Source organism: Pseudorasbora parva, chromosome 5, assembly GCF_024679245.1.
Source record: "Pseudorasbora parva isolate DD20220531a chromosome 5, ASM2467924v1, whole genome shotgun sequence".
In the NCBI taxonomy this organism is placed as follows: Eukaryota; Metazoa; Chordata; class Actinopteri; order Cypriniformes; family Gobionidae; genus Pseudorasbora; species Pseudorasbora parva.
This window is the reverse complement of record NC_090176.1, coordinates 15643384-15656878: the sequence shown is the minus strand read 5'-3', so window position 1 is coordinate 15656878 and position 13495 is coordinate 15643384. Positions and strand designations below refer to the sequence as shown.

The 13495-nt window shown below is 38.1% G+C and overlaps 2 protein-coding genes across 2 annotated transcripts; one reads left to right on the top strand and one right to left on the bottom strand.

Annotated features, from left to right (window-relative positions):
• The first annotated feature begins 452 nt into the window (after positions 1-452).
• On the top strand, positions 453-10006 carry fbxl3a (F-box and leucine-rich repeat protein 3a). Its single transcript, XM_067443299.1, has 5 exons — positions 453-756; positions 1234-1612; positions 4186-4308; positions 4394-4565; positions 6575-10006. Exons 1-5 carry the CDS (start codon positions 737-739, stop codon positions 7213-7215), a joined length of 1335 nt encoding a protein of 444 aa, XP_067299400.1. The 5' UTR covers positions 453-736; the 3' UTR covers positions 7216-10006.
• An 89-nt stretch (positions 10007-10095) lies between these two features.
• On the bottom strand, positions 10096-13223 carry cln5 (CLN5 intracellular trafficking protein). The gene is made up of 4 exons (XM_067443301.1): positions 13023-13223; positions 11964-12138; positions 11648-11873; positions 10096-10683 (listed from the first exon to the last, which is right to left on the bottom strand). Exons 1-4 carry the CDS (start codon positions 13124-13126, stop codon positions 10199-10201), a joined length of 990 nt encoding a protein of 329 aa, XP_067299402.1. The 5' UTR covers positions 13127-13223; the 3' UTR covers positions 10096-10198.
• Positions 13224-13495: the final 272 nt, after the last annotated feature.

Here is a 13495-nt window from a genome sequence, read left to right as displayed (position 1 = left end):
GACAAAAAATGCAACTTGTGAATCTGCTTTGTATTATTATCTGTGGATGGAGCTTAATGGTAATAATAAACCGGGTTCTCTGTTCAGCAAGGTACAATACAAAAGGAGTGTCGTGTGCTTTTCTTTCATCTCGCATACATTCATGAAACATGCAAGTTCGAAAATCAATGCACACTAATAATAACGGGGCTCAAGAGGCGACACAAGGCAGAGCTTGGCGACCTGTTGCTTGTTTTCGAGATTGATTGGACACATTTCAATTTGCATGTCACTCGGGTACTAATTATTGGGAATGACATATTTAAATTTCCTTAATGTATAAAATTAAACTGAATAAAACAATTGAGTGATATAGGGTGTCCATCTTTCTGAGCCGCCTTGCGCCCCCTGGAGGAAGCTCCGGTGAGTTAATTTTGAGTCAAGCCGCCCAGTGCTACTCACTCAAACTCGCCTGACTCGACAACAACATCGCCATTTTCAGTTGTGGGAGGAAGGCGGGGACGCTGAAAGCTCCCGCGGTACAGAAGTAGGTCAACCAGCAATTTCGCTGAGACATACGCACTCAGACTCTCGAAAAAACGCGATATAACTACACAAATTTGCGCTCATTCGGTTCCAATGCGTGAGCTCTGCCCTACTCTGATGCGTTCAGGTTCCTGTCCGGGTTGACATTCAGACAAGTTACCAGGATTTTGTTTGTTTTTCACTATTTGCGAGCGAGCTGGACGGAGATAACATGAGTAATACGCAAAACAGGTAATTTGGGGATAGGCTGTTTTTGGCTTAGTCTAACTAGATCACTAGCTCCATGACTAAGTATAATTGTGCAGTGTGTTTCGATCGAGCTGAAAATGTTTTTTTTATTAATGATTATTATTTTCTATGTCATTGAGACGTGTGAGCAGAAGAGTAAATTGCTTGCAATTCATTAAACACTGTACATTGTTTCCAGGAAAGTTAAACGTTTCATTATATGTGTATTGTACTGTGTATAATTATACATAATATAAGAATTATACATATATTATGTAAACAGAAACATTAACGTTGGATACGATTAATCGATTTGACAGCAGTATGTAACGTTTTGTGTGTGTATATATATATATATATATATATATATATATATATATATATATATATATATATATATATATATATAATGATGTCAGGTTCAAATATGCTTCTCTTCTTTACTCGGCCTGTTTATACTTCACTTCTCATGCTTCACAGCTCTCTCAGGCCCCCAAGAATGAAAAGGAGGTTGAGCAGAGAGAAAGAGGACAGCACCTCATCCTGCGATGGGCTGACGGACTCCTGCAAGAGGGTCAAACAGCCCGACGAGGACTCTGGAGATCAGATGTCCAACTGGACTCGACTACCCCAGGAGATCCTGCTTCACATCTTTCAGTACCTGCCGCTCCTCGATCGTGCCTTCGCTTCACAGGTCTGCCGGGGCTGGAACCAGGCTTTCCATATGCCCGAGCTGTGGAGATGCTTTGAGTTTGAGCTCAATCAGCCTGCCAGCTCTTACCTGAAGGCCACACATCCTGACCTAATAAAGCAGATCATAAAGAGGCACTCAAATCATTTACAGTATGTCAGCTTCAAGGTGAGAGGCACATGAGGAAATTTCACCGCTTTCCCAAAGGCTCCCCATTACCACTTTAAACATTACAGTTCACAAATCATGCTGACCTTAAAGGGACAGTATGAAATATTTACTTGCCCTTGTGTCATACCAAACCTGTATGACTTTCTTAGTTTTGATGTACACAAAAGGTGTTTGAAGAATGTTGGTAGCCAACATTGGTGGCTTCTATTGACTTACATTGTATTTTTTGTCAGTGAGAACTGAAACTGTTCAAAATATGCCATGTTCTGCAAAAAAGAAAAGAAAACGTTATCTAAGTTACTAGATAGTTCACTAAAAAATATAAATTCTGGCATCATTTACTTAACTTGTGTTGCTACGAATCTGTTAGAGATGAAAAAACAGGAGAGATGTGTTCTTCCATTGAAAGTCAATTCCACCAAATCGTTGATGTTACAAAAAATGCATAAGACATTGTAAAAGTAATCCATACAAATTGAGCTGTTTAATCCAAGTCTTCTGATTTATATGACGAACAGATTTAATTTAGATTAATTCATACATATTAATCACTGCACACAAATAGAGAATGTCAAATATGGTAACAGAATGGTAGATGTGGCTGATTTGGATTTAACCGCCTGATTGATATTGATTCCTTTTGTAATTTCTTTGTGCATATTTTAAACCATTAATTTTGGTGGAATGGACTTTCAGTGAAGGGACAGATTTTTTTTTTTTTTTTTTAAATTTCATATGTGTTTTGAAGATGAGCAAAAGTATTTGGGGTTTATCATGATGGTGAATAAATAAGGAAAAATTGTAGATTGACTATATTGTCAAGAGCTTTGGGATGCCTGCCTTTACATGCACATGAACTTGAATGACATCCCATTTTAATCTGTAGGGTTTAATATGAAGTCCACTATTTGCAGCTATAACAGCTTCAACTCTTCTGGGAAGGCTTTCTACAAGGTTTAGGAGTGTGTTTATGGGAACCTTTGACCATTCTTTTAGAAGTGCATTTGTGAGGTCAGGCATTGGTGTTGGACGAGAAGGCCTGGCTTGCAATCTCTGCTTGAATTCATCCTAAAGGTGTTCTATCGGGTTGAGGTCAGGACTCTGTGCCAGCCAGTCAAGTTCCTCCACTCCAAACTCTCTCATCCAAATCTTTATGATCCTTGCTTTGTGCACTGGTGCACAGTCATGTTGGAACAGGAAGGGGCCATCTTCAAACTGTTCCCACAAAGGTGGAAGCATACAATTGTGCATTTCTTTGTATGCTGAAGCATTGAGTTCTTTTCACTTAAACTAAGGGGCACAATGCAGTCAGGCAAGTACCGTTCTCCGGTAAACAGCAAATCCAGACTCATCAATCAGATTGCCAGATAGAGAAGTGTAATTTGTCACTCAAGGGAACACGTCTCCACAGCTCTAGAGTCCAGTGGTGGCATGCTTTACACCACTCCATCCGATGCTTTGCATTGCATTTGGTGATGAAAGGCTTGGATGCACCTGCTTGGTCATGGAAACCCATTCGATAAAGCTCTCTATACACTGTTCTTGAGTTAATCTGAAGGTTTACACACAAAGTTTGGGGTCTGTAGCTATTGACTCTTCACTTTGCCTCAGCATGTGCTGACCCCGCTCTGTGATTTTATGTGGCCACTAACAGTTGACTGGGCAATATTTAGTAGTGAAATTTCACAAATTTACTTTTTGTACCGATGGCAACCGATCACTAGCCTAGAAATCTAGACGCACCCTAGCAGCAGCAAATCTAATCTGCCGTGAGTGTCGTCTAGCAACTCTCAATACCCTTCTGAGCTGTAAACGCCAAACTCTGGTTGGGCCAATCACATCATGTATAAAGTCGGTGGGTGGGGCTTAACATATTGATGGCCGAGTTGCGCTTGCGTGCTTCTAGTAAACACAGAAACTGGCGAATGGCGGTCTTTTGAATCAGCTTTGACCGCGACTCTGGAAGACTTGGAGTTAAGCTTTTCTCTGAGAAAAGTACAAAGAACGGCACTGAAGTCATTCTTAAGAAGGGAAGATGTGTTCGAGTTTTGCCGACCGGATACGGCGAAAGTTTAATCTTTCAACTTGCTCTGGTTGGTTGTAGCGTTATCCAATTGCGTGCACGCCGTGCAGAGGGAGTATGAAAGACAACCGTTTATCCCGCCCCTCAGATTGAGCTGTCAATGGGGAGTTTCCAGACCAAACATCTTGATGTGTGTCTGGCTTGTCAGGCTAACCCATCACGGTACCACGCTTGAATTCATTGAGCTCCTGAGAGTGACCCATTCATAATGTTTGTAAATGTTCACAAATGTTTGTAAAGCATCTGCATGCCTAGATGTTTGAGTTTATACACCTGTGGCCATTGGTGTGTTTGGAACACCTGAATTCAACGATTTGAAGGGGTCTCCCAATACTTTTGGCAATATAGTGAATGTTGACTTGCATTAATAAAGAATTTAGTAGATGTGCGCTATTTTACAGTGGCTTTGAACATGGCACATCTGATTTTAACCTAAAACGCAATAGTTCAGTTAATGATGCTGAGAGTTTGTGTTCTGTATCCACAGGTGGACAGCAGTACAGAATCAGCTGAGGCTGCGTGCGATATCCTGTCTCAGCTGGTGAATTGCTCTCTGAAGACTCTTGGGCTGATCTCCACTGCACGACCAAGCTTCATGGAGCTACCGAAGGTATCAGGGCATGCGTTATGGCTGACCAATGTGTTAGGATGATGGGGTGGATGTTTCCTGATGTTTGAATGTTTCTTCTTTTCAGTCCCACTTCATCTCTGCACTAACCGTGGTGTTTGTCAACTCCAAGTCTCTTTCATCTCTGAAAATTGATGACACGCCAGTGGATGATCCTTCACTCAAGGTCCTGGTGGCCAACAACAGTGACACTCTCAAGCTGTTAAAGATGAGCAGCTGCCCTCATGTTTCTCCTGCAGGTATGACATGTTTTTTGAGGGATTGTGATTTTAGCACAGGGGTTCTCAACAACAGCCCTCGGGATCCACATTCCTGCAGAGATCAGCTCAAACTTTGATCAAACTCACCTGCCTGAAACTGTTACGATTCAGTTTCTTCATCCCAAATCGCATACTTATACTACGACCTAAAGTATGTTCTCTTTTTGTGAAGAAAAAGTACATACTTTTGAGTCTTTAGCAGAAGAGTATGCAAGCTTTGGGATGTAATATTTTGTCATCTTTAACAGACAGCTCTGTCACAGTTACATGCATCCTGTCACCATTTAAACTGCCCTGTCAATCATCATCAGAGTTAAAATCCTCCACATTAAGGGTGCGTTCACACTTGTAGTTCGGTTCGTTTGGTTAGTTTGGTCCGGACCAAAAAACAAAAACAAACATAATAGTCCTGGTCCGCTTAGCGTTCACACGGGCATTTTTAACAGCGAACCTAAAGTTACCGAACCAAAGGCACAGGGAGACGGTCACAACCTGATTGGTCGGCTTATATGATGTAGGAGCTCGTTTACCGAACATTCAAAACAATGCTGTGTGCGGATTACACGCGCGGGCATTTTATGCGTGTACATATGGCATTATTTTTTACCAGAGAACTCATGAAGAGCTCATGAAATGTTCACAACATTCAAAACAACGCTGTGTGCTGGATTAAACGCGATCATTTTATGCGTGTAACACATATGGCATTATTTTTTACCAGAGAACTCATGAAGAGCTCATGAAATGTTCAAAACAACGCTGTGTGCTGGATTAAACGCGATCATTTTATGCGTGTACATGTGGCATTATTTTTTACCCGCTGAGAACTCATGAAGAGCTCATAAAATGTTCAAAACCTTCAAAACAGCAGCAGGATTTCCTCCGTTGTGCAGAAAAGAGACGGGCGACTCTTATGCAAAAGAGACTATATATATAATATAGGATAGAAGTAAATATTCTCAAGTCGATTTGAATATTTTGAATGTTTTTGTATGAGTAATGCCTAACACTCACAAAAAACTGCAAATAATAGAAGAATAAAACAAATAAACAGTGACTGGAATCTGACAGCAGTATTAAGTAGTGCTGGGCGGTAAACCGGTTCATCCGGTAGGTTTCAATTTCGCAAACAATATGTATTTTTCGGATGTCAGCATGTAGCTGAAACAATTGTTGTATCTATTCAATGTCAAGTCAAGTTAACTTTATTTATATAGCGCTTTTTACAATGCCGGTTGTTTCAAAGCAGCTTCACAGTGTTAACAGGACAATATTGCAACAAAATTTGATTTAGCTGTGCTGCCGCTCCGGAGAAAACTGTGATGTCATAAGCTCATTTCAATTATCATATAGCGACAATGTGGGCAGATCAGTAATACAGTTGATGTAGTTAATTTAGTTTAGTAATTATATATATTTATACATTTAGTTGAAAATGTAGTGTCCCCAAATAAGCAAGCCAAGGCAAAGGCGACAGTGGCAAGGAACCAAAACTCCATCAGGGCATGATGGAGAAAAATAAACCTTGGGGGAAACCAGACTCAGTCGGGTGCCAGTTCTCCTCTGGCCTATTAACACACCGTGTATGATTATTATTCTGGCAACCTTACAGGTCAGAAATCATATTAGATCGGAATATTTAAAAGATCAGAGGCATCACACTGGAGACGGTTTTATTGAGGATGATGCGGCGATTAAACCATTTTAAATATGAATATTCAAAAAGAATACTGGCCAGGGACAGATTTATTGAGGACTAACTTACTGTGTGTAATTGGCAGCCAGAGGAATATGACTTGCACACACAAGTGCTTTTGCGCATATGCGGAAACAAAAAAAAAAAAGAATTCTGATTTTCGGAATCGGTGAAGAAAAATCGCAACTCATCTAAGAATCTAACAATTTTTTTTCCACCTTAGATGTTAGTCAGACTGCATTATTTGTAGTGTCTTGTGCAGGTGAAACCAATCAGTCTTCTGTTTTTGCAGGTATTCTGTGTGTTGCTGATCAGTGTCATGGTCTGAGAGAACTGGCTCTGAACTATCATTTACTGAGCGATGAGCTCCTTCTGGCGCTTTCTTCAGAGAAACACGTGCACCTCGAGCATCTTCGCATAGACGTGGTAAGCGAGAACCCTGGCCAGCAGTTCCACACCATCAAGAAGAGCAGCTGGGACGCGATGGTGCGCCATTCTCCCAAGTTCAGCCTGGTCATGTACTTCTTCCTGTACGAGGATGAGTTCGGCCCCTTTTTCCGCGACGAGATCCCGGTTACGCACCTCTACTTCGGCCGTTCGGTCAGCAAGGAGGTCCTTGGCCGCGTCGGCATGAACTGCCCCCGCCTGGTGGAGCTGGTGGTGTGCGCCAACGGTCTGCGGCCACTAGATGAGGAGCTGATCCGTATCGCAGAGCGCTGCCAGCACCTGTCGGCCATTGGACTGGGCGAGTGCGAGGTCTCCTGCAGTGCTTTTGTGGAGTTCGTGAAGATGTGTGGCCGCCGCCTCTCTCAGCTGTCTATCATGGAGGAGGTGCTCATCCCAGACCACAAATACAGCCTAGATGAGATCCACTGGGAAGTTTCCAAGCACCTGGGTCGTGTTTGGTTTCCAGATATGATGCCCACCTGGTAAAACGCACATAAAAGTACTTTGGTGATATGGGCTTTTTATGTGGTCGTCAGTTAATTCAACTAGGTTTGTACATAGATTTGATTTGAGATGTAAATTCCCTCAGTGCTCATAATGAATGTGGACGGTTGTATTAAAGGGATAGTTCACCCAAAAATTATCATAATTTCTTGAAGTCATTCAAAGTGACTTCAAGTCATTTCAAATCTATATGATGATCTTTTCAATTGTGTGATGTAAAAGAAGATATTGCTTTTTTTTTTTTTACTTTAATTTTGGTTTTAACCACATGCGCACACAATTTAAAAGAAAACTAAAGAGGGTGACAATTTCCGTATTTGTGGGAAATATCCCTTTAATGACATGTTGTGGAAAATCTATATTTAAATGAATCTTACAAAAGCTTATTCAGTAAATATTTAACCCTAAAATTAAAATATATAATAATTATATTTGATTATATTTTGCATCAAAAAGAAATTAAGCCCATTTTAGGACCATTAAGGTTTTTTTTTTTCTTTGTGAAAATGTGACTATTTAAAAAAAACAATTAAGTGTTTCCCTAACCTTCTCTTAATGTGTCTCTTTGTCTTTGGTTATTATTTGACTTATTAATCCCATCTCATTACAGTAATGAGTATTTTTTTTACAGTTATATTACAGCATAAAGGCAGTACAACAATTTACTTCCAGGATCTATAACTATTTTACCATTTCTTTTTCTCCTGCTTTATGGTAATGACAATGTTATTGTAAGTCACAATACAAAAAGATTATGTAATGGTCCTAAAGAAAATGGAGCTTATTCATGAAAAATATTTTTGTATTTCTTTCATGTGAGGGTGTAACATAAACTGGACATTTTGTAACATTTACAAATAGAGCATCGCTGTACACATCATACCATGTATATATATGTTACATTTTCAGATTATTCTGCAAAATGTGTGTTGTTTATTTTAGAAAGGAAACTGAAAGCTGATTTATTTAGATCAGCTTCTAGTCATCTGCAGATATTCATTATTCATGTTATGGGCTCTCAGGCTTTGTTGATGTTCTCAGCAGATGCTCATCTATTTCTCCACTTCATGTCTGCATAATTCACTTTGCCCTGCTGTGTATCGGTGTGGAAGGCTGTTTTCAGTGGCTCAACATTGTGCTGTAAAGGGTGGATCACATGTTAAATCAAACAATGATGTTTAGCTAGAAATTCATTTATCCAGCCATCCATTTACCAAACTGCTTGTCCAATCAATGTAGGGTGACGGGAATGTTGGCGCCTATCCCAGCGGCTCGGGCCATAATCACATTTATGATTCTATTGGCCTAATGGTTTGTGTAGTTAGCTGAACCAGGTCTCACTAGGAATCCTCAGCAGCGCCTCCTAGTGGCAGGGAAAGCCATATAATACTTAAGTGAGAGCGGTTTCCCCTCACCAGCTAGGCATCTCACTACCCAGTTCACCAAGTTCAAGATTAAAGAGCAGTGCACAGCCGTCTGGGTTGTAAACAATAAGTGCTCTCTTGAAAGTGTGCTGATTTGGTGTATGTAGATAAAGAGCTGTATTTTGTGTGATTTAAACAGTTTGTAATACATACATTTGGTATTACAGTGCTTTTGTAGAAAAATATATAGTGAATAATAATATGCACCTTATACATAACAAATGGAAAGATTTCTTTCGAGTTTGGGCAAGTAGAAAAGAAGTAGTTGCTCATATTATGGTGAAGCAGGGAAGAGGGTGCAGAATAACATAACTGCATATTTTTAAGGTATTGGGTATGTTGCTGTAGGTCAGAGAGGAAAGAAAAGAAAGGATCAGGCTCACAGCACACTTGTGTAATCAAATTTGGAAATAGATAGTAAAAGAATTTTAGGGATACAATGAACCGTTGATTGGTTTCTATTGGATTGCATGAAGAATGTTGTGACATGACAATGACAAACTGAACGGGATACAACCAGATAATGAACGACAGTTTCAGACTTGCATGGCTGCGTTAAAATGCGCCCCTTTCGATTCAGTTCAATATGATTCAGTATTGGAGTGAAGCAGTAAAAGCATTTTCCTTTAATAAGGAAGTCCCATGTTTCTGTATATAAATGCTGTGTTTTTGATATAAATAGAAATACTTATGTATACTTCTGTGGAGGTTCGAAGTGTTTCTGTGCTGATCTCTTTCAGATGAGTGGGAATTATTCCTTGATGGATCTTTGTACCCTTGTGATTAGTTGATCAGTGTAATTTATTGATGTTTTTATTTTATTATTAATCTGCTTAAACTTTGAGTGAGATGCTCCATGTTGATTTATATGCATATTATATAATTTATAAAAGTCAATAGCATGTAAGTTTTCTTTTTACCAATTACCCAGAATTAAATCTGTATTAGATTTAGATCTAAATTAAGAAAACTAATATTCCTGTCATCATTTAAAAACAAAATCTTGAAAATTAACAGAAAAGGGAAGCTACAGCCTGGTAGTTCACGAACAACTTAGTTCTATCAATAAAATAACAGCTAAGCTTAAGTCAGCGCATATCTTACCATTTTAACTTGTTTTTGCTAGACGTGACTTCTTGAAAGTGCATGCAGAAAAGCATTATGTCAACTTATACATGTATAAATAGCATCAAACCAAGTGCTCATGTATTTGATTTTTTATTTCTGAAGCAAGTGAGCATATTGCTTGTATTGCTAATATGAAAGCATCATTTCTTTTGTGTTGTAAAACATGGTTATAACATTGTCTTTTGTTGAAATAAATACGAGCAAATAAAAAATTGTGCAGACATTGTGTGACTGTTTTAAAAAACATTTACATTAATTAAGGCAATTAATTGCATATAAACGTGTTGTACAACATCTTATAAACATTCCAAAAAAATCATCATTTATGCATTAGTACAATTGAACACAAATTATTATCTGGATTGGAAGTAGAAAATTAAAGTGTCAATTTATTTAGTGTTAAAATGTGGTCATTATGGAAAAGGGATCTCCTCGTAGGTTATTTGAAAGTAAGGATATTTCATCGGCAGCTTCCAATATTCAGAGTTGTAATAGAAATAGAAAGTCTTCTCTAGGACCATCTTTTCATAAGCATCCAACAGGCTCATTATCATTTCTATCACTGACTGGTGAGCGCGAAACAAGTGATAGAACTTCTTCATGTCCGTGGCAAGATCTTTCGTAGAAGACTGTTGAAAGATGGTGTCGTCTCCCAAATAGAGAGGCTCTGCGCTGTACAGATAGATCTTTGTGTAACTGGTTGGAGTTTGGCTCAGCAGTTGGGCACCCAGCTCCATTAATTTCTTATATGTGCGGTGCACAAACTGAGAACAATCGTAGGACTCGAACCATGTTGTGGCATTGGCACCAGGCTCTGACTTTACCGTCCAAGTCTCGTAATACACACCCGTTTCATTGTCCTTCTGAACCCACAGGGCCATCTCATTAAACATCTCACCTAACAACACAAACAAATATGAGAAACAGCATAAGATCCAGACGAAACAAAAAACACATGGCGATGAGGGATGGTGTGAGAGCTTCAGGCTGCAACAATATTCGTACATTCATTGCTTATGATAGTTTTATAATTCTGCTAATGTAAATACACCAATTTAATGTTATCTAGCTAGATTGGTTTAAATGCGTAAAAAAAAAAAGTGGCCCAATTTAGCCATATACAGGGAACCCCTAAAGGGACATGTTGATGCGGAAAAAAATTACAATTACAATAATTAATTACAATTTAAATAAAAAAAATTAAATTATTTTAATATGCTTTAAAATAATAATTTATTCCTGTGATGCAAAAGCTGAATTTTCAGCATCATTCCTCCAGTCTTCAGTGTCCCTTGATCCTTCAGAAATCATTCTAATATGATGATTTGCTGCTCAAGAAACATTTATGATAAATTCATGATTATTTGATGAATAGAAAGGTCAAACGCACCATATTTATCAGAAATAGTATTTTTTGTAATATTATTTAAGTCTTTACTGTCACTTTTGCTGAATATAATTATTAAACAGTAGCGAATAATGTCACAAAAGCTTTCTATTTCAGATTCACGCTGTTTAAAAAAAAAAAAAAAAAAAAAAAAAAAAACTTTTTATTCATCAAGGTCCTGAAAAAAAATTCTCTCAACATTGATAATAATCATAAATGATTCTTGAGCAGCAAATCATCATATCAGAATGATTTCTAAAGGATCATGAGACACTGAAGACTGGAGGAATGATGTTGAAAATACCGCTTGCATCACAGGAATAGATTACATTTGACTATATATTTAAATAGAACCAAGATTTTTTTAAATGTAATACTATTTCATAATATTACTGTTTTTGCTGTGTTTTGGAATGAATTAATGCAGCCTTGATAACCAGAAGAGGCTTAATATATATTATAAACATAAACATACCTGAAATCTCTCCTATTTTCTCCAAAGTCCCATTCTGTTTCCAGTGCATGTCGTCTATTCCCTCATAAAAGCACGCGGCTCCCTGGTTACACCAGAACGGAGCACTCACACCCTCTCTTTCATGAGGAAAAGTGCAATTTCCAAGCTGAAACAGCTCGTACCACTCCATAGTGAAGTTTCTCCCAGTTTTTGCGCTTCCAAAGCCAATGGCATCATGCATGATATGCTGAGGTGCAAAACTCTTGATTAGACTCAGCTAAACTCTTAAAAACTCTTAAAGAAAAGAGGTCTGCTATTCAATAATGCATGCACTTACAAACTTTCCCAAGATGTCGCCATATTTAAACTCCCACACAGGAGTCTGAAGTCTGAACACCGAGATGATGTCGTAATCTCCCATGACAGGTATCCGACCGCCTGGATCTCCGGTGGGGCAGAACGGGTATAAAGCCTGGCAGAAGGGATCAACATCTGGACGTCTGTCAAGTCGCCTAGAAATTGATATGACATTGCTTTACATTTGATTTTCATCTAATAGGTTTGGCCAACCTGGTGGATTTCACAATGTTATTAATATTCATGAGCGTAAAAAAAAAAAAAAAAGAAATACCTAATATTCAACAATATTACTTTTTTATGATTGCAAAGAGTAGAGATAACATTAATGATATATACATTTTAACGGATTGTTGATACATTTTGTGTATTGTACAATGTCATCTGAACATACGGGAGAGAAAAAGTTAACAATATTAATGATTTAAATGCACTTATTGTTATCATCTTAAAGTTGCTTTGAAACAATCTCTGTTGTATAAAGCGAAATATATAAATAACGATGACTAGACTTGAGTAAGAAGGCATTAGATTCAAATATTGTGATTAATGTATTAATCAAAATATTTCACACAAAAAACAAAACAAAACAAAAAAAATCACAAAATGTGGATTTCATATAAATATTTAAAAGTTCATATTCTGCTGATGTCCTACTTGTTTTTAGCTTCCTCTGTACATTCATTCCACTTTAATTTGTACATAACGCACACGTATTCATTTAAATAAGTAGCATATCTGTACATACATAGCTTTTTCTGTATATTTTGTATTTGTGTTACTGTATTGTATTGCCTTTTTATCCTTGTGTATTTTATGTCCATACTTGTGTGTTCTGCACTCTAAGCTACTGTAACTAAGGCAAGCCAAGTGTGTGTGTAAAATACTCGGCTTTAAAGTTAATTTTGACTCTGAAGACATAAACCATCGTGCAAGAAGAAACTTGAAAACAGTCGACTGAAGATGAACCAGTATAAACACTAACGTTACTGCAGTGTAATTGAGCTGAATTGTAACTCACAGTGTGGATGCAACTTACTTGTAAGGCACTGGCCAGACCTGCTTCCCACTGACCCTAGAAACGACCAGCCCCACAACACAACCGTGAAGCAGCGAGAAAATGAAGTGAACGAAATATTTCATCTCAGCACAGGCTCACAAAAACATTCATGTGTGCTGTCTTTCTTGCAGCTGTGTAACGTTATTGCTGTGTCTCACATCCTTATTTTCAAGAACTGATCACGTGACAGACTAAATTAAGTCAAATGGTCAGTCACGAGTTTTTTAAGGGCTCATGTCAAAATAAAAGTCCCTTTTAACTACTACACAATATAATACTGAATTCCACATTTTTATCACAAAAAAAACATCACTAAAATCAAACATAGACATCGTCATCGTCTTTTAAAAGCAGTTTGTCAAACAAACACTCTTTATTCTTAACAGCCCAGGTTTATTTACCTGCTTGTGTAAGTTTTTGGAATAACAAATTTAATTATATATGGCAGATTG

What these genes read in the sequence shown, in the direction of transcription:
- fbxl3a (XM_067443299.1), top strand. Translation starts at nt 737, where the DNA reads ATGAGTAATACGCAAAACAG. An exon ending in TACAGTATGTCAGCTTCAAG is followed by an intron (nt 1,613 to 4,185) that starts GTGAGAGGCACA and finishes CTGTATCCACAG; the next exon opens with GTGGACAGCAGTACAGAATC. An exon ending in GCTTCATGGAGCTACCGAAG is followed by an intron (nt 4,309 to 4,393) that starts GTATCAGGGCAT and finishes TCTTCTTTTCAG; the next exon opens with TCCCACTTCATCTCTGCACT.
- cln5 (XM_067443301.1), bottom strand. Translation starts at nt 13,126, where the DNA reads ATGAAATATTTCGTTCACTTCATTTTCTCGCTGCTTCACGGTTGTGTT. An exon ending in GCGACATCTTGGGAAAGTTT is followed by an intron (nt 11,874 to 11,963) that starts GTAAGTGCATGC and finishes TTTGCACCTCAG; the next exon opens with CATATCATGCATGATGCCAT. An exon ending in GAAAATAGGAGAGATTTCAG is followed by an intron (nt 10,684 to 11,647) that starts GTATGTTTATGT and finishes TTGTGTTGTTAG; the next exon opens with GTGAGATGTTTAATGAGATG.